This window comes from Pelophylax lessonae (genome assembly GCF_965119305.1).
Source record: "Pelophylax lessonae genome assembly, chromosome: 6".
Taxonomy (NCBI): domain Eukaryota; kingdom Metazoa; phylum Chordata; class Amphibia; order Anura; family Ranidae; genus Pelophylax; species Pelophylax lessonae.
The window spans coordinates 82726745-82751758 of NC_138773.1; the positions used below are offsets into that span (position 1 = coordinate 82726745).

At 41.6% G+C, this 25014-nt stretch overlaps 1 protein-coding gene across 1 annotated transcript in view; it reads left to right on the forward strand.

Annotated features, from left to right (window-relative positions):
• IQCE (IQ motif containing E) overlaps positions 1 to 25014 on the forward strand; it is a 114228-nt gene that overhangs the window by 18432 nt on the left and 70782 nt on the right. The window contains exons 5-10 of the mRNA XM_082260643.1: positions 3378 to 3524; positions 5851 to 5982; positions 12014 to 12084; positions 14383 to 14496; positions 19105 to 19155; positions 24455 to 24525. Of these exons, the coding sequence (XP_082116769.1) occupies positions 3378 to 3524; positions 5851 to 5982; positions 12014 to 12084; positions 14383 to 14496; positions 19105 to 19155; positions 24455 to 24525 (586 nt within the window). The remainder of the gene's footprint in view (positions 1 to 3377; positions 3525 to 5850; positions 5983 to 12013; positions 12085 to 14382; positions 14497 to 19104; positions 19156 to 24454; positions 24526 to 25014) is intronic.

Consider the following 25014-nt stretch of genomic DNA (forward strand, 5'->3'; position numbering starts at 1 on the left):
ACAGACTTGACGGGTATTGGCAGTCCTTTCCCTACGCACCATGCCAGTGTAAGGAAAGGAGTGCCGATAACCGGCAAGGCTGTCAGCACACTGTTTACACCAGCCTTTCTCAACCAGGGTGCCTTCAGGTTTCTTCAGTGGTGCTTTGGAAAAATGCCTAAAATTTGCCCAAAGATTGTATACAAGCCAGCGTGTGGATGAAGCGTGCCTTTTAGTTCCACAAAGTCTCTGGTTTTCATCGTGCGCCAACCTTCACCTGCATCCTATCAACCAATGACATCATCAGTTGATAAGGAGGATGTCATGCGCCTACACAGCATCCTTGTTTGCCCCTCTACATCAGCACTGGGGTCACAATAGCCGAATGAGGGAGAGAAAGATTGAAATACTAGTCAGTACCAGTGTGGTGCAATGATGTATATGCCTTGGAGGAATAATTCATCTCTTAGGCTGGATGTCCTTGATGTATGGATGTTGCTGCGTTATAAAAAAAATATTCGTTTATTTTCTTACATTTCAGAATGGGTTGCCTCAAGATTGTGCAGAATGTTAAAGGGTGCCTTGACTGAAAAAAGGTTGAGAAACACTGGTTTACACTGATTATCAGGGCAGTGATCACCAGTGTCCTGATAATAAGTGCAATCTGATCCATACTAATCAGTGCAGCTTCATCAGTCCCATCAGCCCATCAGTGCAGCCTCACCAGCAAAAATCAAAATTTCAAAATTTACGGTCATTTTTTGTTTGTTTAGCAAAAATAAAAAACCCAGTGAAATTAAATAACACCAAAAGAAAGCTCTCAAAAAAAAAAAAAAAAAAAGATGATAAAAATGTAATTTGGGTACAGCGTTGTATGACTGAGCAATTGTCATTCAAAGTGCGACAGTACTGAAAGATGAAAAATGGCCTGGGCAGGAGGGGGTGAAAGTGCGCTGTATTAAAGTGGGTAAACTCAAATTTAAAAAATTGCTGACGGGTAGGGTTTTACAACAGAAGAGACCCGATCAGTCCCCTATGTCATAAATGCTTCCCTTTGGCTATCAGCTGTAATGTAAAATGAGCCGCACATCCGCAGCTTAGTGTACATTTATGGCACCTGATCTGTGCCATGATGATGTGACTTCCACGTGCAGGCGACGGCATTGCGGCCCAGTTATTTTAGCAGCCAAACAGATGGAACCCAGAAAGTAGACCAGGTATCTAATGGCGCTTTTCCACTGCATGGAACCGAACGGTTCGGCTCGCTTTTGTGCTTTTCCACTGCATGGTACCGCATGGTACGGTGTAGGAACGGCTCGGTACGGTACGGCTGCGCTTTTCCACTGCATGGAACCGAACGGTACGGCTCTCAAAAACAGTACAACCTCGATTGTGGTTCCAAGAGGTACCATACCCGGTACCATATCCCACAATCCTTTGCATGCAGTCACTACTAGCCACTGATTGGGCAGAGAATCGTTGTTATCCCACCCACTTAACTTTAGTACTACTTTAGTGGAAAAGCAAACCATACCGTACCGTACCGAGCCGTTCCAACACCGTACCATGCGGTATCAGCAGTGGAAAAGCAAACCGGGCCAAGCAGGGCCGAGTAGAGCCGAGCCGATACTTGCAGTGGAGAAGTGCCATTACTCTATTGCCAATGATCTGACGGCAATGGCTTTGCACAGAGCAGCTCCTCTTTTGGGGTCCTCCGCCAGTGCCCTTGGCTCCTCCCCTCTTCCAAGTGCCCCCATGGAAGGCTAATTGCTATGGGGGCACTCGGGCACGCTAGCTGCTGACCTGTCTGTTTGTCCATTGACACACAGAGTGCGGCTCGGCCCTGCCCCCTGCTTCCCCCCTCCCTAGCTGTATTTACACCACCAGGAGCCAATGAGAAGGGAAAGAGCCGCTGCTCTTGTGCACATCGCTGGATCGAGATTAGGCTCAGGTAAGTATAAGTGGGGGAGCTGAGCATTGAAGGTCTCTTCCCTAATGCAGAGAATGTATTAGGGTAAAAAAGACCTTCAGCATTTACAACCACTTTAGACTGGGTTCACACCTCCATGCTGAGTGGCTCACAGCAGGGGTCTGGTGTGTAACTCTTCACCGTTTCCGGTCTGATTTCGATCAGAATTTTTGGCTGAATTCGGACCAGAAGACACACAGGACTCCTGTGCAATTTGCTCCGCAACTGTCCCAAGCCTGTGTAAACTGGCTCCATTGAGAGCCGCTCACAGGTTTCTGACATGCCAATTGAATGCGGGGAGACTTGCATCCAATTCACAATAGTGTGAATCTAGCCTTATATGTGGTAGCTGCGCTGGTTTTCATTTTTTTTTTTTCAAGCTAAACACATTTCCAGCAAGTGCCCCAACCCTTGTATAATGGAGATGTAGAGAGAAAGCCGTGTTTATCCATGTCTACTAAGGTACGTCTATAAACAAGACAATGGGTTGAAAAGCTCACGGCTGGAGCAGATTTGTTCAGCCAGTTTCCAGCTATCAAGTGAAAGTGATCCAGCCAGCAATTTTGTTTATGGTTTAAATAGGCTATAAATTAGTATTAAAATGTGTGGATTCCAGAGGAAACCGATTTGATAAAATGCAGATTGATGCATTAATGTAAACATTTCTGCTGGTTCAAATATTTTTGTGACCATTCCACAGCTGATCAGAAATGATCTTGCAATGCTTCCACCACTCACAAGCAGTTAATTTATACAAAATCATATTAAAGTGGTTGTAAACCCTTACATATACCCAGCCTCAGGTAATACTCTGAGACCAAACAAATCCTTCTACATAAGTTGTACTTGTTTATCTATAGTCGTCTTTTCCCTACATCCATTCAATCTTACACAAGGTCTCTCAGCTCTAAGAAGCAGGGTGCGGAGAGCTGAAGTTACATCAGTGAGAAGAGCTCTGACAGCTGATTGGAGGGAAGGGACACACCCTCCTTCACACAGCACACAGGAACAGAGCTGAGGCTGTCAATCAGCTGGAGATCCCTTCCCTGTCACCATTTTTCTCTTGGTGTCAGGAAAATTTGTCAAAAGTGACTCATGCTTTTAGCAGAGGAATGAGACGGCAGACAGAAATTACACTACATGCTCTGGATTGAGTACACATTATAGAGGGATATGCTTTGTTCATATTTCATGTCTGAGGTTTACAACCACTTTAACATAAAAATCAGTGGGTTCATTTTTTTTGAATAACATGAGAAAAGTTTGGTCATGCAACTTACAAGACTGGAAATTAGTCAGAAAAAGCCCCTGCAGATTCTATCCTAGCCCTGTTGGTGTTAGTGATATAGAAGTAACAGGCCAAGTTTGATAATATATGCGAATATCATGTTTTGGAGATGTCTGTTACAGATTTTTGTTTGTTTTTTAGGCTCCCCCTATCTCTCCAGCGCCAAGCTGCACCCAAAAAAGGCACAAGTATGGAGGTCCTTAAAGGGGACGGGTCAGATGCACACCGAGAACCCAATGGCCAAGGTGCCAAGAACGCTGTGGTTGGCATCACTTAAGCAAGGCAGAAGTAAGTATTCAATCTTATTTTTACCTTGGTTTTTAATATTCATTTTGGTTTAAAGCCTCCAACCCAAAACCAATAATTATTATTATTATTATTAAAATACAGGATTTATATAGCGCCAGCAGGTTGCTCCAGAGCTTTACAACATGAGGGCAGACAGTACAGTTACAATACAGTTCTATACAGGAGGAATCAGAGGGCTCTGCTCGTTAGAGCTTACAATCAAAGAGGGAGGGTCAGGTGGTACAAAAAGTAATAACTGCGGGGGATGAGCTGATGGAGAAAATATAAGTTCAGTTATTAGGGGGAGGCATGATTTACTGCTCTAAAGAGAGGGGTTTTCAGGGATCACGTAGACAGAGTAGGAGAGTCTAACAGACTGGGGTAAGGAGTTCCAGAGGATGGGAGAGGCCGAGAAGCCCTAGAGGCAATCCTAGGAGGAGGTGACAGGGGAGCTAGAGAGCAGGGGGTCTTGGTATTTTGGGGCAAGGTTAGTGATGAAGCTTGGGGCCAAGTTGTGGATGGCTTTGTAGTTGTTAGTATTTTGCATGTAATTCATTGGGTGAGCTAAAGCCAGCGGAAGGATTGACAGAGAGGAGTAGCAGACAATGAACACTTGGTGAGGTGGATGAGTCTGGCAGCAGCATTCATGATGAACTAAAGGGGGGGGGGGGTATGGCCTATGTCAGTGATGGTGAACCTTGGCACTCCAGGTGTTTTGGAACTACATTTCCCATGATGCTCATGCACTCTGCAATGTAGTAGAGCATCATGGGAAATGTAGTTCCAAAACATCTGGGGTGCCAAGGTTCACCATCACCGGCCTATGTAAAGGTAATCCAATGAGGAGGATGTTGCAGTAGTCCAGGCAAGAAATAACCAGGGAGTGAATTAGAAGCTTTGTGGTGTCATTAGTTAGAAAGGGGCGTATTTTGGAGATGTTGCGGAGGTTGAGGTGGCAAGATTTGTACAGTGATTGGATGTGGGGCCGAAAGGAGAGTTCAGAGTGCAGGATTACACCTAGCACCCTGGCATGCGGGGACGGACTGATAGCTTCATTGGGGGGCACATCAGCATTCTGGTTGCCCTCAAAGATGTTAAAAGGGGTGGAGACCACCTGTGTGTTTGAAAAACGTCTGTGAAACGCCAATAACGGCGTATTAATGCATTCCTATGGGACCAGAACAGCTCTAGATCAGCCCAAAAATAAGCTCCTGTACTTTTTTGAGCTACAGGCATTTTGCTTCAGGGGACAAAACGCTCAGATGTGAACAGGGGCCATTGAAATGAATGGGATTTTGATTGTTGGGCGTTTGGGATTTTCACAGATGAGCGTTTTATGGGCTGAAAAATGCTCAGGTGTGAACAGGGCCTTATACAAGCTTTAAGCTGGATACACACTATCCAACTTTTGTTGGTAGATTTCCTTCAGATTTACCTTTTCTATGTAGTGCAAGGGACTGCCCGATTGCATACAAATTGAAAGTGTTTAGGTTTGACCTCATATTATATGGTTTTGGTAAGTCTAAAGGAAAAAGTCTTCAGAAAATCTTATAGTGTGTATGGCCCATTACATTGTAGCAAAGTGTCATTTCTTGTTTTTTCATGTTGTCACATGAAAAGATATAATAAAATATTTTTACAAAAATGTGAGGGGTGTACTCACTTTTGTGAGATACTGTGTATGTGTGTGTGTGTGTATGTGTGTGTGTGTATGTGTGTGTGTATGTGTGTGTGTGTGTGTATATATATATATATATATATATATATATATATATATATATATATAATATGTATGTGTGTGTGTATATATCTGTATGTGTGTGTGTGTGTATATATATATATATATATATATATATATATATATATATATATATATAATATATTTTGTGTGTCTGAGTGTGTGTGTATATATATATATATATATATATATATATATATATATATATATATATATATATATAATATTAAAACAGTTGAAGGTTTATATTGATTTAAACTGCACCAAATTGACTACAATAGAAAAGTAAATCCAAATGGCGGTGTAATGTATGCAGGACTGTATGCTTTTTTTAATGCTTTATTTCTTGTCTATCTCTGTTGACTCTGTATACTGGATGTAAACTCTAATAAAGTTTATTTAAAAGAAAAGTGAATACAAGGTTTTCTCCCAGGCCTACCTGAAAGTAAGTTGCAAAATTGCCATAACCCAGGATCTATGAGATCCACATGATTTGGAAACGTTGGTGTAGTTTTATATACAGCAGTGTTTTGTGTCTGTGCAGCCATTGCTGTTGCTTCCTTGTGATCTTATACTTCCTCCACACAGGCCTGACTCAGCCCCTGAAATCAGACTCAGATATCGAGCAGGCTTGGGTGAATCCCGGCAGCAGTACGCCGGAGTATCTCAAAGAAGCTCTCGGGATGAAGAAGCCTAAATATTCCCGCTCCTCCAGCAACGGTAATTCTAAAATCTTGAGTATGCAACAAGGTTCATAGGGATAGGAATATCTTAAATAGCATGTGCTGCCGTTAGTGACCAATCCTTTTTTTATTTTACTCCCCCCATTCTGTCCTGGGAGAGGGGAACCGGGAAGCAAAGTTTGAATTTGCTGCTGTGGCAGAAACGGTTCCTCTCTTGAGCTGTGAGTGGCCATGTGACACCATCCGGCTCGACCAATATTATTTTACCAATCTCCTGAGTTGACTGGAAAATATTCATTTGAACAATGACTGCTTCATTTCAGATGCGGTCACTGTTTGGGTATTCAGCTGTTAAATACAATAGCTGGTACTGTGTGGGTGAGGTGAGGTAAAGTGGCGCTGCCTAATATAAAGTGCTAAAGAAGTAAAAAATATTCCAGTTTAAAGTGCTATAGTGTTATTTGAAAACACTGTGTAAAAACTGTATCAAAAAATGCTGAAAAATATTCTCCTGTTGGAGTGTGGTAAAGTGTTCCAGTGCAAATGATAAATAAAAAAATAATTGTTCCAATAAAAAAGAGTGTGTATAAAAAATGTAAGTGTGTGGCAGCACACTTAATATGGTGTGTGTTTTCACCGGTATAAATAGGTAAACCGTGCAATAAAATTATAAAGTCACATCTATACTAATGGTAAATAAATATAACAATAAATGTGGCAAATGATAATACTCATGCAGTGAGATAATAGTCCCAAAAACAGCAAAAACAGCAAATCAACAGTCTTTCCCTTGCTGGGTGATTCAGTGATGTGGAAAAGAAATATATATATATATATATTCAATAATCGGTGAACAGCGGCAATTTCGGTGACATTCAGGTGCTTCAAAAATCTTTAGGGGTGATGTGAATGGTGAGTGAGACACACAAGTGCACCCCTCCAATTGCTCCCGCACTCACCGGAGGTATGTACCCCTACAGGGGTAGCAAGCCTTATTGCAGCGTGGTCTGTGAGGCTCCTGAGGGAGGGGGAAGGGGGATGTCCCCCTGTTATGCCAGGGAATAGGATCTCCTTTTCAAATGAGGTTGATGATGATATGTAAAGAAGAATATGCCGATATAGTGATGTACCGTTTAAGATAAACTTTATTCCAAATATTTAAAAAGCAGGTACTCACATTAGTTCAGTAAAAGCGGGCATCTAAAGCAGTAGGGGCCGCGAGTCCCTCGCTGGCGGCCGCTTCCGGGACGCTGTGCGCTTCAGCGACCGGATCTGCGTTGCAGTGGGGCGGAAATGACGTTATCGCGCACGACGCGTTTCGTCAGAGCTGACGTCATCAGGTGCGTGGATAGCATCGTCTCCGCTGCCTATTTGTATAGGCTGGTTGCCAGGTGACCAGACCATTCAACCAATTGGAATCAGAGGGGAAATTGAATAAGCAGTAACCGGGCAGAACAATCATGTACACTATGTCCCGATGTATTTGTGGTGAATAGAAAACACCATGCCCTCATCCAATTGGAGGAAAGGCAAAGGGAGTATGGTTTGTTACTGGGCAAAATGGACAACTACTTGCACGTCCCGATAAGTGTATAGAAAATAAAAAATGATGATAGACAGTGTGTTTGAGAGCTGTTGCGGTGTGAGTCAAAATAAATTATATTTAATATTTAATGATTAAAAGAGATAGTTTCGTCGAGACTGACATTAAACTGAAAAATATATACAAAGATGGTATTTAAACAGAGTGTTATCCTCATGGGGGTGAAAAGTAATCAATTCGCTCTGGGAGCAGTGTTAAATTGAAAATGACCTCAAATTGAGAACAATAAGTTAGTTACTCACAGGCATAAGTGAAATGTGGCGTAATGAAAAAAATTTGTTTTATTTTATAATTAAAAACTACGTTGACTAAAAATGATTTTATAAAAAATGCATATTAAAATACTTTTAAATATATATATATATATATATATATATATATATATATATATATATATATATATATATATACATATCAAAGTCTATAAATATGGACACTATGTATAAAAATCTGCGTAAAAGTGCATTTAAAAACATGCGTCTGTGCGAAAAAATTATAATATGTGTTATGTGTCTACTATATAATGTAGAGAAATATGTTATTTAAGTGGGCATATTATTAGTGTCAATTTTGTTCGGTCCTGTAATCTGGTGGTCCAGGTCCCACACAAAAAATGTCCCACTCTACCAAACTGCTTACAAACATTATTAAATAACATATAGAAACCAATAAATTCGCATAAACAATGCACATAAATATTACAGTGTAAAATCTAAAAATAGTGTCTAATAAGTATGGTAAATTTAACATGGTAAATCATGAGAAAAAAGCAAAAACCAAACCTACATAATGGCATGGGTGAGAGTGTATAATGTGAACTAATAGGTCTATATTGATAAAGAATGTTTCCATATTTAGGTATAACCTAATTTATCCATGGTTCACTCAGGTAAAAAAAAATTTTGTTCAGATATATTAAAATTGTTTTAAAATATCTTAAAATAAAATAAAAAAGAGAAGAAAAAACCAAGATAATAACAGGAAGGAAGGGGGGAAAAAAGAAAAAGACCAAGGGGTGGGGCATGGATCTAGTGGTTGGAGATGAAGCAGTTTAAATCTATATCACGATTCATGCCCCCGGGCTGCAATGCTCCCAATTGGTAGATCCACTTAGTTTAGTTTTGTGAGATCTTTCTAGTCTTGTTCTCCCCCCTCCAATGTGCGTTGATGGTATCTTTACCATAAAAAACGAGGCCCTTTGGGTTTTTATGATGGACATCTCGAAAGTGCCTGGATAGGCTATGTTTTGGAAAGCCTACTTTGATATTGCTAATGTGCTCCCTGATGCGGACGGACAAAGGTCTGGTGGTCCTGCCCACGTATTGTAGCCCACAAGGGCATTCAATCACGTATCTGACGTGAGTCGTGTGGCAGGTGATAAGTTTCCTAATTTGGAAAGACTTTCTGTTGGCGAAGGATCTGAACTGGGTGACCTTTTTGGTTTGTGTCGGGTTGTTTTTGCAGCCTATACACTTCCGACATCTGATGAAACCCTTCATATCCGGGGAAAATCTTTACCTGTCTTGGGGGGTCCACAACATTATGTACTAGCTTATTTCTTAGTGAGGGAGCTTTGCGGTAAATAAAACAGGGTTTATTTGGTAAAATCCGAGATAAAATTCTATCAGACTTTAAAATTGGCCAGTATTTTTTAAAAATTTTCTCTATTGATCCGTATTGATTGTTAACACCCGTTATAAAAGCACTGTCGAAGCTGTTATTTTCATTCTTGTTTTTGGTGATCAATAGGTCATTCCTCGGCATGTTTTTGACTTGGTTCTTGGTTTTTTCTAAGGTGCTTCTGTCATAACCTTTTTCCACAAAACGTTTAGTTAATTTCTCAGCTGGATGTTGGAATATAGCCATTTTTGTCTGTAGGTTTAAAAAAGGTTTTGGTGTATAAATGGTCGCCTTCTTTTAAAATCTATAGGTCTAAAAAATCGATTTTTTTTCTCTATCATATGTGCCTGTGAATTTGATGCCAAATTGGTTTTTATTAAGATCGTTTAAAAAGGTGTCCAACATTTCCTGCGTCCCATCCCACATTAAAATAATATCATCGATATAGCGATGGTAAAAGCGAAGATGTGGGTGTTTTTTCTGATATATCAACTCCTCTTCTAACATGTCCATAAAAACGTTAGCCACGCTGGGGACATAACGAGCCCCCATAGCAACTCCTTTCGTCTGTACATAGTAGGATTTGTTGTGCCAGAAGTAGTTGTGGGACATGGCTAATTTTAACCCTTACAATATGTATTGTATCTGGGCCTGTTTGAGGTCAGTATTGGCAAATAGCGCTCTACTTATGGCTTCTAGACCATCCTCTTGTCTTATACTTGTGTACAGTGAGTTAGCGTCTATGGTGGCGAGGTACCAGTTGCTTTCTATCTTGAGGTCTTGTAATTCCTTAATAAGTTGTGTGGTATCTTTGAGGTATGACTTCCCTTTACTTACTAGGGGCTGAAGGAAATTATCTAGGTCTTCACCTAGTCTAGAGTAAAGGGAGTCAATCCCGCTGATTATGGGGTGGCCTGGTGGCTTATCCAATCTTTTTTGTGTATTTTTGGGAGGTAATATATTACCGGAAGTTTTGTAGATCTGGGGAGTGGGTATGCTGCTTCTTTCTCGGTTAATATACCCAGGTCTTCTCCCTTTTTGATATATTTTTCTAATTTTTTCCGATATTCCTTTGTAGGGTTCTTCTTTAATTTCTTGTATGTATCGGGTACTGTTAAAAGGTTATTAATTTCCTCCTCATAATCCTGTGTCTTTAAAATAACTAGGCCGCCTCCTTTGTCTGCTGGGCGTATCACTACGTTTTTCTTCTCTTCAATAGTTTTGATGTTCTCCCAGATTTTGTCGTTTTTGTTATTGTAGATCTTTAGTTGTTTAATATCATGCTCTACCATCTTTTTGAAAGCTTGTACGCATTCATTATTTGGAACTTTAGGGTTAAAAACTGATCGATTTCTTAAGTTAGTGTGTTTAAAAACGTGTTTTGAGGTCATTCTCTGTTCGCCTTTCAGTTTAAAAATTTTTTTAATGTTTAATTTCCTTAAAAACTTTTGTACGTCAATGTAGGCCTCAAATTTGTCCAAGTTCTTGGTAGGGGCAAACTTGAGACCCAGATCTAAAATTCATAGTTCCTCTTGAGTAAAATTGACGTCACTTAGATTAAAAATTCCAGAACCTAGTACTCCCTTCTTCGTTTTCTTCCGGCCACCTCGTTTGCCTCTGGTCCTCCTCCTTCTTCCCAATGGCTGTTCCATGCGTTCGGCCTCCCAAAGTCCTGGTTGTACGGATTGGGATTCCTCCATCCTCTGTACTGGGGCATTCTTTGTTGTTGGGTATAACCCCCTGTTCTTTGGCTGTCTTGTGGGCCTCTCCACCCTTGTCTCCGTGGTGGATTGTGCCAGCCTATTTGTCTGGGGGGTCGTCCACGGCTCCTCCCCTGAAAAAAAACACCCTGGTCTCTGAAACCTTGGTAGTTATCATGAATTCTTGTAGCTTGTGTTCTGCTCTCTCTCAGGGGTGAGAATCTATTGAAGGTATTAACCGAATATCTGGGAGGTCCGAAGTTTTGGAATGGTGGTCTTCTGTATCTGATCTCCCGAGGGGTAATTTGTTCAAAATTACCTCTGCTCCTTCTGGGGGTGTAATCAAGTTTCTCTTCATTCCTTCTTGGAGTATAATCTAAATTTTCTCTCATAGGTCGAAATGTGAATGCCCTTGGGGTCCTAGGAGTAGGTGTTTCGGGGTCTTCTTCTAGATCATCATCGTCTTCTTCGTCAGGACTGGTTTCTCTTGATCCTGTCAATGGAGTCGGTGTAGTGATTTCCATTTGTTCTTCAGTAATGCTCTCTTGCCATTTATATATTTTGTTGTTTTTATAATCTAGGATGTCTCTATTATATTTTCTTTGTTTCTTAGCCTGAATCTCTTTATCAATAGCTGGTACTGGAAATGTCTCCATCCATGCTGTTTAGTGTGGATGGAGAAAACCTGTGAATTTTTCTTTTGTTCAGCCACAGATTTGGTCCCTGTGTGGCTCGGTCTGCACCTTTTTGCCCGGCATCCTCCAAATGAAAAAGTCGAAAGAACTGAGAGGAAAATTGTTGGCCATCCAGTCAGGTGCAGACACTGTTCAGGTGTTCTGACAGCTAGCAGCGCTGGCTTTTGAAATACAATAGGCGCAGCAGGAAATATGTCCATCCGTGCTGTTTAGTGAAATAAAAATCTTTGTGTGTAAATCCTGCTTAGGATACCCCCAAAATGACAAAATAAGATGGCTGTATATGGAAACATGGGAAAGGGGATCTCACTGTTACAGAAGCTATTGAGTTGGGTAGTTAAGCTCAATGACATCTAATCAAAACTATTGGGTAGATTAAAACCCTAAATATCTGTATGTTCTACGTCCTAAATGTCTAATATGATTTTTTTTTTTTTTTTTAAACAACAGGTTACATCCCTGGAACACCAGACTTTAAGGAGAAGGAGGACATGTATGATGAGATCTTAGATCTGAAGAAGGTACGTAGGATTGATATGTCAATTCATCTACTGTGTCTGTCCTGTCTTGTGTGGGTAAAAAATAAAGATTCACACTTTTGCAGTGTTTGTTTTCTTATGTTTATAGATTCAGCCATGTTAGTCCCAGTTAAAGGGATTGTAAAGGCAGAAGGTGTTTTTTTTATCTTGATGCATTCTATGCATTAAGATAAAAACACCTTTTGTGTGCAGCAGCCCCCCTAATACTTTCCTGAGCCCATCTCTATCCAGTGATGTTGCAGGAGTGTCTCAGCTGCCCGGGACTCCCCTCCTCAATGGCTAAGATGCAGCACGGCACGATTGGCTCCTGCTGCTGTCAATCAAAGTCAGTCAGCCAATCAGGAGAGAGAGGGGGCAGGGCCAAGTCACGGCTCCATGTCTAAATGGACACAGGGAGCTGTGACTTGGCTCGGCTACCCCCATAGCAAGCTGCTTGTTGTAGGGACACTCAACAGGAGGGAGGGACCAGAAGCACGTAAGAGGGACTCGAGAAGAGGAGGATCTGGGATGCTCTGTGCAAAAGAGAAGGTAAGTATGACATGTTTGTTATTTAAAAAAAAAAAAAAAAAAAAAAAACAAGACTTTACAATCACTTTACTGATACCCAATATTCTTTCGTTGCTGGATTATACCTTAAATTCTCCTGCACAAAGCCCGGTCTGCAAGCCCCAGAAGTTAATATCAAGTTTTTTAAAAATCAGCCTTTGCATAGGCCTTGGCAGTTTACACTGCTAGAACAGGGTAACCATGTGTTTCTAAAGCACCAGGCATTGTATCATAGGAGTTGAGGGTGGCGTGAGCATGCTGGTGCATCCCCTCTACCCAGAATTGTAGGCTTGTAGAGGTGAATCGGATCACAGCTTGAGAACTATGTGGCATCTGAGGGTCTTGCAAAGCAGCTGCAGGATCAGATGGCAGTCTCTGTGCCAACAACAGATATGCTTTGAATAAACCATTTTGGGTCTTCTAATTGTTTTCTGCAGCCCTGAAGAAATATTGTCCTGCAGGTGAGCAATGGGGCTGAGCTGAGTAATAAGCAGACTTTTGGGTGTTATCTCCTATTTAGATGTAAAAACATGTATAAAAATAAACACCTAGAGAATAATTTACTAAAACTGGAGAGTGCAAAATCTGGTGCAGTTCTGCATAGAAACCAATCAGCTTCCAGTGTATTTTTTTTTCTTTTTTTCTTTAAAGCGTAACTCCACTTTTGTTGAGAAAAAAAAATTCCCCTCTGGGTGATCTATGTACATTGCAAAGATTATAACCACCTTTGCAGATTCCTACCTCTTGTTATTCTGAACAAATCACTGTTTGTGCCTCTGTGCTGAGTGGGTCTAATGGGAGTGGTTTTATAATTATCAATCAGCTGTGCAGCTGCAGAGCTCCAATGAGGAAATCTGCTGGGCCTGCATTTCTTTAGATATTTTTCTATTGGGAGTATTTAATCAAAAATGACATTTTTGTTGCAGGGGATGCCTGAAATCTGACTTGTATCTTAGGCAGACGTCTGGGAAAATTGGTGAGCCAATCACACAAGCAGGAAATTATGTTTCTGGGGTGTGGTCAGTACACATTTTGTGTACAGAACAGCTCCAGGTAGCCATATTGCATTGCATTTTCAGAAAATTACAGCGGCTGCAGATTGAAAAGGAAAGGTTATTTTTATTAACATTCAATTACAATATGACTTGTGTCGCAATTGTATATATATGCTATATTATTTTTTCTTTACTTGCTATTTTTTTTTTTCCCCCACGAAAGTGGATTTAGGGTCCTTTCACACGGGCGATCCGATCCGCCTGTCAGTTTTTCAGGCGGACCTGATCGGATGCTCCATGCACCCCTATGGGGCAGCGGATGTCAGCAGAGACATGTCCGCTGACACCTGCTGCTATCCGATCCTGTTTGTGAAATCCGGACGGATGGAAACATCTGGCGGATGGGATCAGATGAGAACGGACAGGCGGTCCATCATCCGCCTGCTCTGCGTCATCCCCGCTGAGCAGAACGGACCTTGTCAGATGGCGCACCATGTGAAAGGACCCTTACCCTTTAATTGAACAAGCTGAAGTTAGAAGCTGGTTGGCTACCATGCACAGCTGCACCAGTTTTTGCACTCTCCAGTTTTAGTAAATCAACCCCATAGACCCATTAAAGTGTTCTTTGTGCAATGTGTATATTATATTTTAATAGGCTGTAAGGCTATATCGTAATGCATGATTATTACAGTATGTGTATATGTCATGCATTCGTTTTAGCTTATTTATTTATTTTAAGTCTTTACAAGCACATAAATCTGACAATGACATCATGAAAACAAAACTTCGGAGGCTGGAAGAAGAAAATAATAGAAAAGATCGTCAAATTGAACAGCTGCTGGACCCCTCCAGAGTAAGTAAAAAATGAAATAAAAAAAATGATCCCATGCTATGTGTATCATATGTTATCTTACCTACAATCCTGCATTGCTGAATTGGAAGGACTGTTCTTTTAAAGGATAAGCACCTTTAGTAACGTGTTATACTGCAGCAGACTGCTTGTAGTTGTTAATGAACTGCAAGGGTGTTTGGTGAGCGATGTTGTTCTTCATTGACACTTCCTACAGCTTTCAAACAGAAAGCCTGAACAGAGGTAAGAGGAAAAAGCTGTGGGCAGTGTCTGCAGGAGCCTGACATTGCACCATTGAGCCTGACATTGCACCTGTTATCTGCTGATTGCAGGTGCAATACTCTGCAGGCTCCCCTATAAGCGCGCCCGCAGGGTGAAAAGTAGGGAGCGGAGCTGACACGCATCCGCTCTCCTCCTCTCATTGTTGTTGACACAGAAAGCGACATGTTTGACGCCACTTCCAGGTACACCTGTCAGTGTCCCCGGCTAGCGATCTGCATTGCATTACATTCAGTGGAGCACAGGGGAGACATCCAGGGTCTTTTAGATGTCTTATTGAAGAAAACCTGTCACCAATAAATCATCACATAGGTGACTTTTTGTCCCCATGTGATGAAAAATAAAGTTAATTAAAAAAAAAAACATTTTTAAAATTGTAAAAAATTAAAGCAAGCACCCAAGCTCATAAAATCCAAGAAATTGGGTAATTTATAGCGTTTGCGTACCCTAAAATTAACTTTAGTGTATTTTTAACTGAAATGTTGTTTTTCCTAGACCTTTTGCGGTAATATTGTGTGACCTAAGAAATTGGAAACTACCACTTTTTTATACTCCAGGGCAGTGATGGCGAACCTTGGCACCCCAGATGTTTTGGAACTACATTTCCCATGATGCTCATGCACTCTGCAGTGTAGTTGAGCATCATAGGAAATGTCGTTCCAAAACATATGGGGTGCCAAGGTTCACCATCACTGCTCTAGGGTGTCTGCTTTCAGAAAATATATAATGTTTTGGGGGTTGTAATCTTCAGACCTAAAATTATATTTTTGCAAACAAGTATGTGTGCAAAAACGGCTCTGGCAGTAAAAGGGTTAGTGCTGAATGGGCTTTGAGAAATGACAGTGTGATGTCTTCCCTGACCATGACAACCTAGACTTTGTGGGGTGTACCTTACTGGTCAAAGTTTATGGACACCCGACCTTCACGCATGTACTCTATGGCCAATCGTACGTGGGCACTCCACCTCATTGAGGTGTTCCCAGTAAAGGATACTAGTAGTGCTGCAGTATTAAAAGTTATTTTAGACAATTTGGAACTTCAAACCTTATGGTAGCAGTTTGAGGAAGGACATTTGGTATCGTGGCATAAATGTGTCCCCGTGTAAAAAGGCAGTTCCATAAAGTTATGTATTAACCCATTTTCTACTAGGGAATGTCTTCAAACAGCAAATTAAAAGCCCTGTTTTTACCTAGTCCGGTTTATAAACGGATATATACTGGATACTTCTTACTTTATGAACTGGATATATACTGTCATGCAGCTGTTCCACCTGCTAATCACACAAACATTGTGCCGAGCCAATCCAAGGGACTGGATACCATGTGATCGCTGTGATTGGTCATCACAACAATTACGTTATTGTTTACATAGATCATCTCTCTCCCCTTCCTCTTACAAAAGAGGAATGGGAGTGATCATAGTCCTATAAATGGGGGAAGAATGAATGAATCAGCAGAATCAGATTCATTCATTCTGTTTCACTGACACTGAACATGTTTTTTTAACCTTTTTAATCCCTCCTCCTCTCCTGCACATATTATCTTAAGCCTGTCTGTTTAGTGGCCTGTATATTAACTCTTTAACCTTCTCCTTCCTCCGTGTATGACCTGTATATTAATGTATCTAATGCACCATTACCAAGCTCAGTATTTACCCCCTCAATACCAGCAAGGTTCTTCATTCCAAAAAATCGTGGTAAGAAATGAGATCACCTTTGGATGTCTACTTTCCAAAAGGGGTAATTTTAAGGGTATTCATACTGCCCTGGCATTTTTATTTAACCTCTTGCAGACCGCGCTATAGCGGAATGATGGCTTTAGCACGGTCGCACATTTCCAGATGGGTGTCTATTGATGTCCTCCCAAAATCCTGCTTCCTTGTGCGCCACCGGGGCGCACATTGGGAGTGCTCTGTGATCAGTGTAAAACAGCTGATCCCAGATCGGGTTAAAGGGCCAATCACAGCGGCCCTTTACCATGTGATCAGTTGGGTCCAATCACAGCATCTCACAGCGTAAACAGGATTTGCTGGTTATCGGCATTTCTCTTCTCAGGCTGACAGCGCGTTAGGAGACGAGAGAAGCCAGTTAGCCGCAGTCCACACAGGGGACATCTACACCAATAATCAGGGAACTGATCATTAGAGCCCTGATTATCAGTGCTGCCTTTCAGTGCCCATCAGCGAAGCCTGTCAGTGGACATCAGCGATGCCTGTCAGTGCATCCTTATTAGTGCCCATCAATGCAGCCTCATTAATGCATTTGTTTAGCAAAAAATAAAAAACCCAGTGCTGATTAAATACCACCAAATGAAAAGCTCTATCTGTCTCAAAAAAATAATAAAGAAAATTCTGTTTGGGTACAGTGTTCCTTAAAGTGGAGTTCCACCCTAATTTAATACTTACCTCCATCTTCTCGCTCCGGGTCACCTGAAAAAGAAATGGATAATCGCATATTTTTTTTTTTTTTACTTACCTCGTAGCGAAGAAAAAATACTTACCTTACTTCCTTCTTCCTCCTTCCTCGGCCGCGGCCCGTCGTCACTTCCTGGCTCTGCAATGATTCCTGGGATCTGAACGTCATAGCTCCCAGGAATCATTGCGCCTGCACCGGCCCCGACGTCAGTTCCGGGTCGCGTGCGTCATCCCCTTCTAAACAGCTTCTGGGCATGCCCAGAAGCTGTAGAGGGATGACGCGCGCGACCCGGAAGTGACGTCGGGGCCGGCGCAGAGCATCGTGGGACCGAAGAAGGCGGAAGAAGACGCCGAAGGGGATCTCGCTGGCTTCAAGCTGCCCACATCTGAGATGGCAGCGCTGGACAAGACGTTTTCAAGGTAAGTATTTGTCCTAACAGGTAAGTGCAACCCGGGACAGATCAGAGGCTAGCCATTGTGGAATGTACTAGCCCTGACTGTCCCGGGGGTATTTAAAAAAAAAAAATCCAGGGTGGAACTCCGCTTTAAGCACACAATTGTCATTCAGGCTGGGTTCTCACTGATGGTATGCAGGAACCACAGCGATTCCCACACTGTATCAGACTGGCAGGCAGTTCACACTGCTCTCTGCGAACTAATGAGGGTGTTAATATAAAGTTAATGACACCCCCAAAACGGTTCGCATAACGCAGTGCGAACTGCAGAATTGATCGCAAGGGTCTGAACACCCATTCGAGCCGATTCCAGTGCGGACAAAAAAGGGTCCTGTACCATTTTGGTTCGAATGCAATGTGATTTCAGCCATACAAACTGTATAGCTGAATTCACATAGCACAGACATCTCGTGTGCTGTCTGCAATCGCATAAGTGTGAACCCAGCCTTAAAATGCGACAGCACTGAAAGCTGAAATTGGCCTGGTCAGGAAGGGGGTGAAAGTGCTCAGTAGGCAAGTGGTTAAGCAGAAGGTAAGGAAGGTATTTTTTTTTTTTTTTTTTTTTTTAGAGCAAAAAAACAAAACCTAAGTGGTTACCTAAATATCACCAATGAACACAGAAAAAAAATGGATATATTTTGCCTTTAGCTATAAATGCTCATGGTTTGGAATGGGATGTCCAAAAAGTTTGTATAGGGCAAATGGCCCAAAGGAAAAAAGAAAGGGGGGGCAAGGAGGATTTTCTTGGTACCATCAACAGGCGTAAACAGGAATTTAAAAACAAAGATTCTTTATTATATTTTATGAAAGAAATATATGGATACAATTTACAATACAATGCGAACAAGGATAAAATTAACCCATTCAAGAGGCCTAACTGTAGTTTTAATGTTAGAAAACAAATATTATAGCCTCTTGAATGGGTAATTTTATCCTTGTTCGTATTGTACTGTAAATTGTATCCATATATGGTTTTTCTTATACAAATACAATATAATAAAGACTTTTTTTTTACATGACTGTTGGTGGTACCAAGAAAATCCTCCTTGCCCCCACCCCCCCCCCCCTCCCTCCTTTGGGCCATTTGGCCTTAAAAAAATCTATAATAGGATGCAGGTACCCGGTTTTACCAAATAGTAATAGTACTGACAATTTTTTAGTTCATATAGGGTGTAATGGTCAGGTGTTAAACCTTTGATCATATAGTGTACAATGTGTACAAGAACTTTTAGTAGCGTTTCCTTTTTGTTTTGTCCTGCACTATATCAGAATTTAGGCTGAATGGTTCTTCAGCGATGACGCTTAGGTTTTATGTTTCAGTTTGCAACTTAGCAGCGCACCAAAGCCTGATCCAGCTCTGGAAATTTACAACATGAGCCCCATGTGTGTTGTATCAGCCCTTACCAATCCTGAGCCCCTCACTTACCTTTTAGACTCTAATCTGCCTCTCTTCTTATTCCTGCAGAGCTCAGAATTTACACGGAGTTTGGTGGATAAAAAAAGTGACAACAGTTTGGTGAGTGGAATTTTGGTGACCAATGTAATTTCAACGACTGCCATGGTAAACTTTAGGGGTGTAGCATCTTTTGAACATGATGAACATGAAATAAATCAAAACCAGAACTGAAGTTTTGCTGTAACAAAAAAACCTGCATGTTTGCTGTCTTCTCTGTCGCTGCAAACTGAGCTGCGCATGCACAGTTCAGCTTACAGCGCCAGGCCAGTCTCTGAGTGCCGGGTTGACTGCCCCTTGCACTTGCGCAGGAATGACATCATCCTGCGCCGATCAATGAAGAGGCCTGAAAACTGACACTCAGAAGGAGTATTTTTAACCCTTCAGTTCCGCTTTAATACAATTCTTTTATTATACTTTAACCACTTGCCAACCACGCTAAAGCCGATAAAGCCGCCACCGATTGTTAACCTATATCGCGGGTGGCGTGCTCTGTGATTGCAGATTGAGGTAAAGAGCCAATCAGTGGCTCTTTACCACGTGATCAGCTGTGTCTAATCACAGCTGATCACAGATGTAAAAAGAAGCCAGTTATCAGCACTCCTTTTCTCATGCTGACAGCCTAAGGATAGGAAAATAGAGCAGATGACCAGCTTGTGTAAAACGGACATCTACAGTGATCATCAGGACACTGATTATTAGTGTCCTGATTATCAGTGCAGTCAAAACAGTACCCACCAGTGCTGCCAATCAGTGCTGCCTATCGGTGCTCATCAGTGCAGCCTATCAGTGCAGCCTCATCAGCGCACATCAGTTAATTACCTGTTTGCAAAAATTTTTTATAGCAAACTATGAAAACATTTTTTTTTCAAAATGTTGGTTTATTTGTTTATTTAGCAAAAATCAAAAAATCCAGTGGTGATTAAATACCACCAAACGAAAGCTCTATTTGTGTTACAAAAATGAGAAACATTTTGTTTGGGTACAGTGTTGCATGACAGCGCAATTTTCATTTAAGATGCGACAGTGCTAAAAGCTGAAAATTGGCCTGGGCAGGAAGGGGTAAAAGTGCCCAGTAGTCTGTGCAACCTTTTAACCTTCCTGGGCCACATTGGAAGAAAAGAAATTGTCTTGGGCCACTCATAAAGTACACTAACAATAAGGATGGCCGATGAGCAGAAAAAGTCGGGCAGATCACAAGGTAACAATCACTGATATAGATTATGTACCTATCTGAGTAATTAAATTTAGTTTTTTTGTAATATTTTTTTATTATAAAAGTAAAAGAGGGCAACCTAAAAGGTGTGTGATATTTGACACTTTTTGGTAAACTAAAGCATCAATGTCTGGTTCGATGGATGTAGTAGCAAAACTCAACTAATTCTCATAGTGCTCATCGGATATTTTGGTTCTAATTTTGTCCTTCGTGTGCTTCATCCTTCAAAATAGTTGCTCACAAATGTAGGCGCTGCCAAAAATTGATGCCACGAATAAGGTGTGATTGTATAGAGTGGAAGATTTTTCTTTGGGAAGATAAAACTTCTAAAAGTCCAGTAAAGAGACATTTATTTACATTTTTACATTTGTTTTCGATCGCATGTGTTCACTAAGTGTAAATGCATTTTTACAAACGAATAACAAATAAAAATCACCATTTTTAAGTTTATGATTTTGTGCTGGGGCGCAGGTTGTAGTTCATAATTATCTATGTATGACAGAGCAGACATATTTGCATGTTACATATGCAGGCACTCTTTTTTGCTTCGCAGTGATGCACTGTGATTGTGTCTTGCTGATCCATTTATCTTACTGTAGTCTACCAGACAGGCTGTATCTAAAAAAAGAATAGATTTTCTATAGTGTCAATGATTAGAAATATCCACAGTGCTCCTGGTAGCAAGAGAGCATGTGAACGTTTTCCATGGCTTTAGTTCATACGAGAAAGCTTAGATGTTTCTGTTTATTATTACTGACATAGAAGACGCACTTGCATATACAAAAAAACTGAAAAATTGTATGATCACCTTTCTTGGTGCATCTTCATGGCGGCATACAATGGGGGGTTGTTGCTCCGCCCGCACAACCTGATAGGACTGTTTAACTATAAATTAAAAGACTGACCCGGCTCGCAGCATTCTTTGTCATTTTCACCATTTGGGTGGGAATCTGTATGCTGCCATGAAGATGCACCAGGAATGGAAAATTACAGAAAGGTGAATATACAATTTTCCGTTTTCCTGGCGCATCATGGCAGCATACAATGGGAAGTTGTGACGGTACTCACCGTCACTGGAATTTAAGGACAGATGGTTGATGGTTTGAATTGCTTCATATTTGTCAGCAAGGTCTCTGACCAGGAAGTACAACTCCTAATATGGTCATTCCAGGAAGTTCAATGAGGAGACGGACTGTCTAACCATGTTGCTTTTGTCTGAGGTGGCTTTCGGTTCACCTATTGTCGGGTGTGCTAATGAACTCACCTGCTGTCTGCTAAGGGATGTATTGACACTCGGAGTAATGTGTAATGGGGGCTCGTTAGGGACCCATTGTTCTGTGTCTGGCTATTGTGTACATTGATTGCCCCCTGGGGCTTCTGTCTCATTACACATAACAGTCCTTCTGGTCAAGCTATCCAAGCTGAACCAATCCCTGCTGACTCATTTTCAAGTCCTCATTTGCATGGCTTAGGAGGACCTGAAGGGGAACTGCAGGTACTGTGCAATTGACCAATGGGAAGGTGGTTGTTGGGGGCAGGATGTTTCAAATTCTGTATAAAGCCCCGTACACACGTCCCGAATGTCGGCCGAACGATCGGCCGTCTTTTGTCCGGTGCTGTCCTGTCGGCTGAAAACTGCAAAAGACTGTACATGAATTTTGTCGGCCAACAACAGCCAACTGCAGAAGTGATGTCATGTGATGGTTAACTTTCCGTGTGTTTTTTTCTTTTCTGAGCATGCCTAGTCTTGTTTGTCGGCCGAATTCTGTACTGACTGGCGAACAATCGGCCGTTCTGGTGTTTGCCAACAAAAATTTTAAAGTCTGCACGACAGATTCTGTTCGGCCGAAAATGCGCTGTCGGCTGTCGGAAGCATCATACTAACAAGCCTACAATCGGCCGATCGGTCGTCGGCCGAATATTTACGGCCGACAATCGGTACGTGTGTACGGGGTTTAAAAGTGTGCTGTGTTCTTCCAATAAATTGTCTTCCTGTTTGAACTTACATACAGCCTGCTTGGTGTTTGTTCTAATGGATTCCGGACAGCACATAGCTGTAGTTCGGATCCCGGATCCTTGGTTGACCGAACCATCAGACGTTGCGATCTGCAAGCTGACTCACTAGAAACAGAGGAGTGTCAGGAGAGCGGAAGCGAGCGAGCAAGGGTCTCGTCACAGAAGTAATTCGCCATACGGATATGGAAAAAATGTTGTAATAGTCAGTAGCGCAAGTATGCATTTTCTAGATTTTACTGTCGTGAGGCGGGTTCACCTAATAAAGTGTAATGAAGGTGTCCTAGGAGGACCATATTGCTGACTTGCGAATAGGCTCAGGAGACACTCGGCACTGCTCTGTCCACAGAGCTGGCACTGCCCTAGTTGAATGTGCTCTTAAGTCCTAGGGGGTGACTGTACGTGTTGATGCCGACTGACTCTGCCTTAATCCATGCAGCAACCTAGCACAGATTTCAGCTTTCCTGAATGTAAAGGTAGCTGCCAAGCCGGTCATCAGAGTTAGATCAACATCCAGGGGATGTGGTTCTCTCACTTAACCAATATAGACGGTAAATTTACTTCCTATTATAAGTGTGTAGCACCCTCCAATGTTGGTGCTAGTGAGAGAGTATAGTTTTGGCTCGGTCTGCCAAACTTTGAAAACGCCCAATAGGCGGGCGAAACGCGTTGACGCACTTCCGGTATGTTTTTGACACATCGTCATTTCCGGTTACACTTCCTGGATCGGCCGTGGAACGCACGCGAACAGCGGCGTCCACAAGAATTTGTATCTTATCCACTGCCTGTTTTTTAACCCTGTTTGTGAGTATGTTTTCTCCACTTGGAGTATTCTAATAAATTATTTAAAAACTTACTTCACCATATGCGGCCCTTCTTTTTCAATTTGGGGTACATGGAGGTGATTAGGACCAGCTCTATATAAGGAAACATCTGGTACTACACTGCATCCTACAGGAGAACTCGTCGTGCAATATCCCATTGATCTCAGGCCATTTATATCTGCAGTTCTGGTGAGTGGGGAACCGAGAGGGGTCACCGTCACCTCGAGCACCTTCTATTTTATTTTTGCACCGGAGCACTTTGGATTTTATTGATCACTTTAATGAAAGGACTTTATTTATTTAAATTGATTCATACACTTGCATATATTTATAGCACTATTTGCACATTATAAATATCAATGTTTTAGATTATTTGTATATATGCTAGAGCTGTTTTAATTTTGATTTTACTACCTATCTAAGTTTTTAGTTAACGCAACAGCAGCTGCAACACATTCTGATTATACATTTTTATTTTATCACTTTTATTTATTCTTTGGTAAAGAGCGCGCGTTTAAATTAATATTTTTATAGTCCTTGAGTACAAAGCCTGCAGCTCTGAGACCCTTTTCACAGAGGTTGTAGCAACCAAAAATATGGTCTTCAGGGTTAGATTGCAGAGTGTAGCCAATTCTGTGGGATAGAAATTATGCCTTGAGGACCATAAGCAAGTCCCGCATAGGGAATAGTGGTTTCCCAGATAACTGGCCACAGGGGCCGCATCACTTCCTGCCTTTTCATGCTCAGAGTGTATTTGCACTGCTTCAGCCATCTTTGAAATAGGAAACACCCACGAAAAAGAGAAAAGAGGTGAAAAGCAAAGGGAAAACGCTGTCACTTACGTCAAAGCTTGTTTAACGCTTTCTTTGACAGGCCTGCTCCGCTAAAATGGGGCTCCAACTATATAGCTCATGTAGAGGCTGTACAGGAAGGATTTCAACCCAGGAGAGGCTGAATTATGCCCCCCAGACCACCAGAATGGGGCTCCAACTATATAGCTCTTTTAGAGACTGTACAGGAAGTACTTCCACACAAGAGAGGCTAAACCTGGCTGGGGCAACAAACTGTAAGGGATACCTCGTGACTCCAGCCTTGATCAGGTGAGGACAAAAAGAAGAATCCTGCAAGCCGGGTCTGTCTTTGATTTATAGTTAAACAGTAATTTCAGGTTGTGGGGACAGAGCCACAACCCATTGTATGCTGCCATGTTGAGCCAGGAAATAAACTTGGCCCTCTGGTCTAATAAGGGCACTGGTAAAATGTTCTTGGTATTGGTTTATGTTTTCATGGTTTATCATTCCCATTACAGCTAGTAAATACCCTCAAACAGAAGATTCTGAAGCTCGAAAAACAGTGTAAGGAGAAAGATAATGCTCTCAGGTATTTGAAAAGATTTATTTTAGTTGTTTCAGTTATTCTAAATGCTGTTATTTCTACAATAAATGTATTTATTAAAGGGAACCTGTCAAGAAGCAAAGAGAAGATCTGATAAGATTCAGATGAAAGTTGCCCTTATCCAGGTTTTCAAGTATTCCACTTAGGCCGGCCATACATGGTTCGAATCTCGTCCCGTTCAGCAGGAACCAGTCAAGATTTGAACTGTTAATGGGTAGGCTGAATGTACAAAGTTGATCAATCAACTTTGGTACATGCAGCCTGCCGGATTCTCTTACAACTATTGCTAGAGGCTGCTATAGCCGCTAGCCATAATCACTGTCTTCTCCCAGTGGGGACAGCTTCCAACACCCACCTCCCCTCCTTCACCAGGAGCAGACAATTGTTTGGCAGGAGGGATTTCCCTGTCAGCACTGTCTGTGTTGATGGGGGAATCATATAAATTTTTTTTCTTGCAACCTGATTATGTCCAAT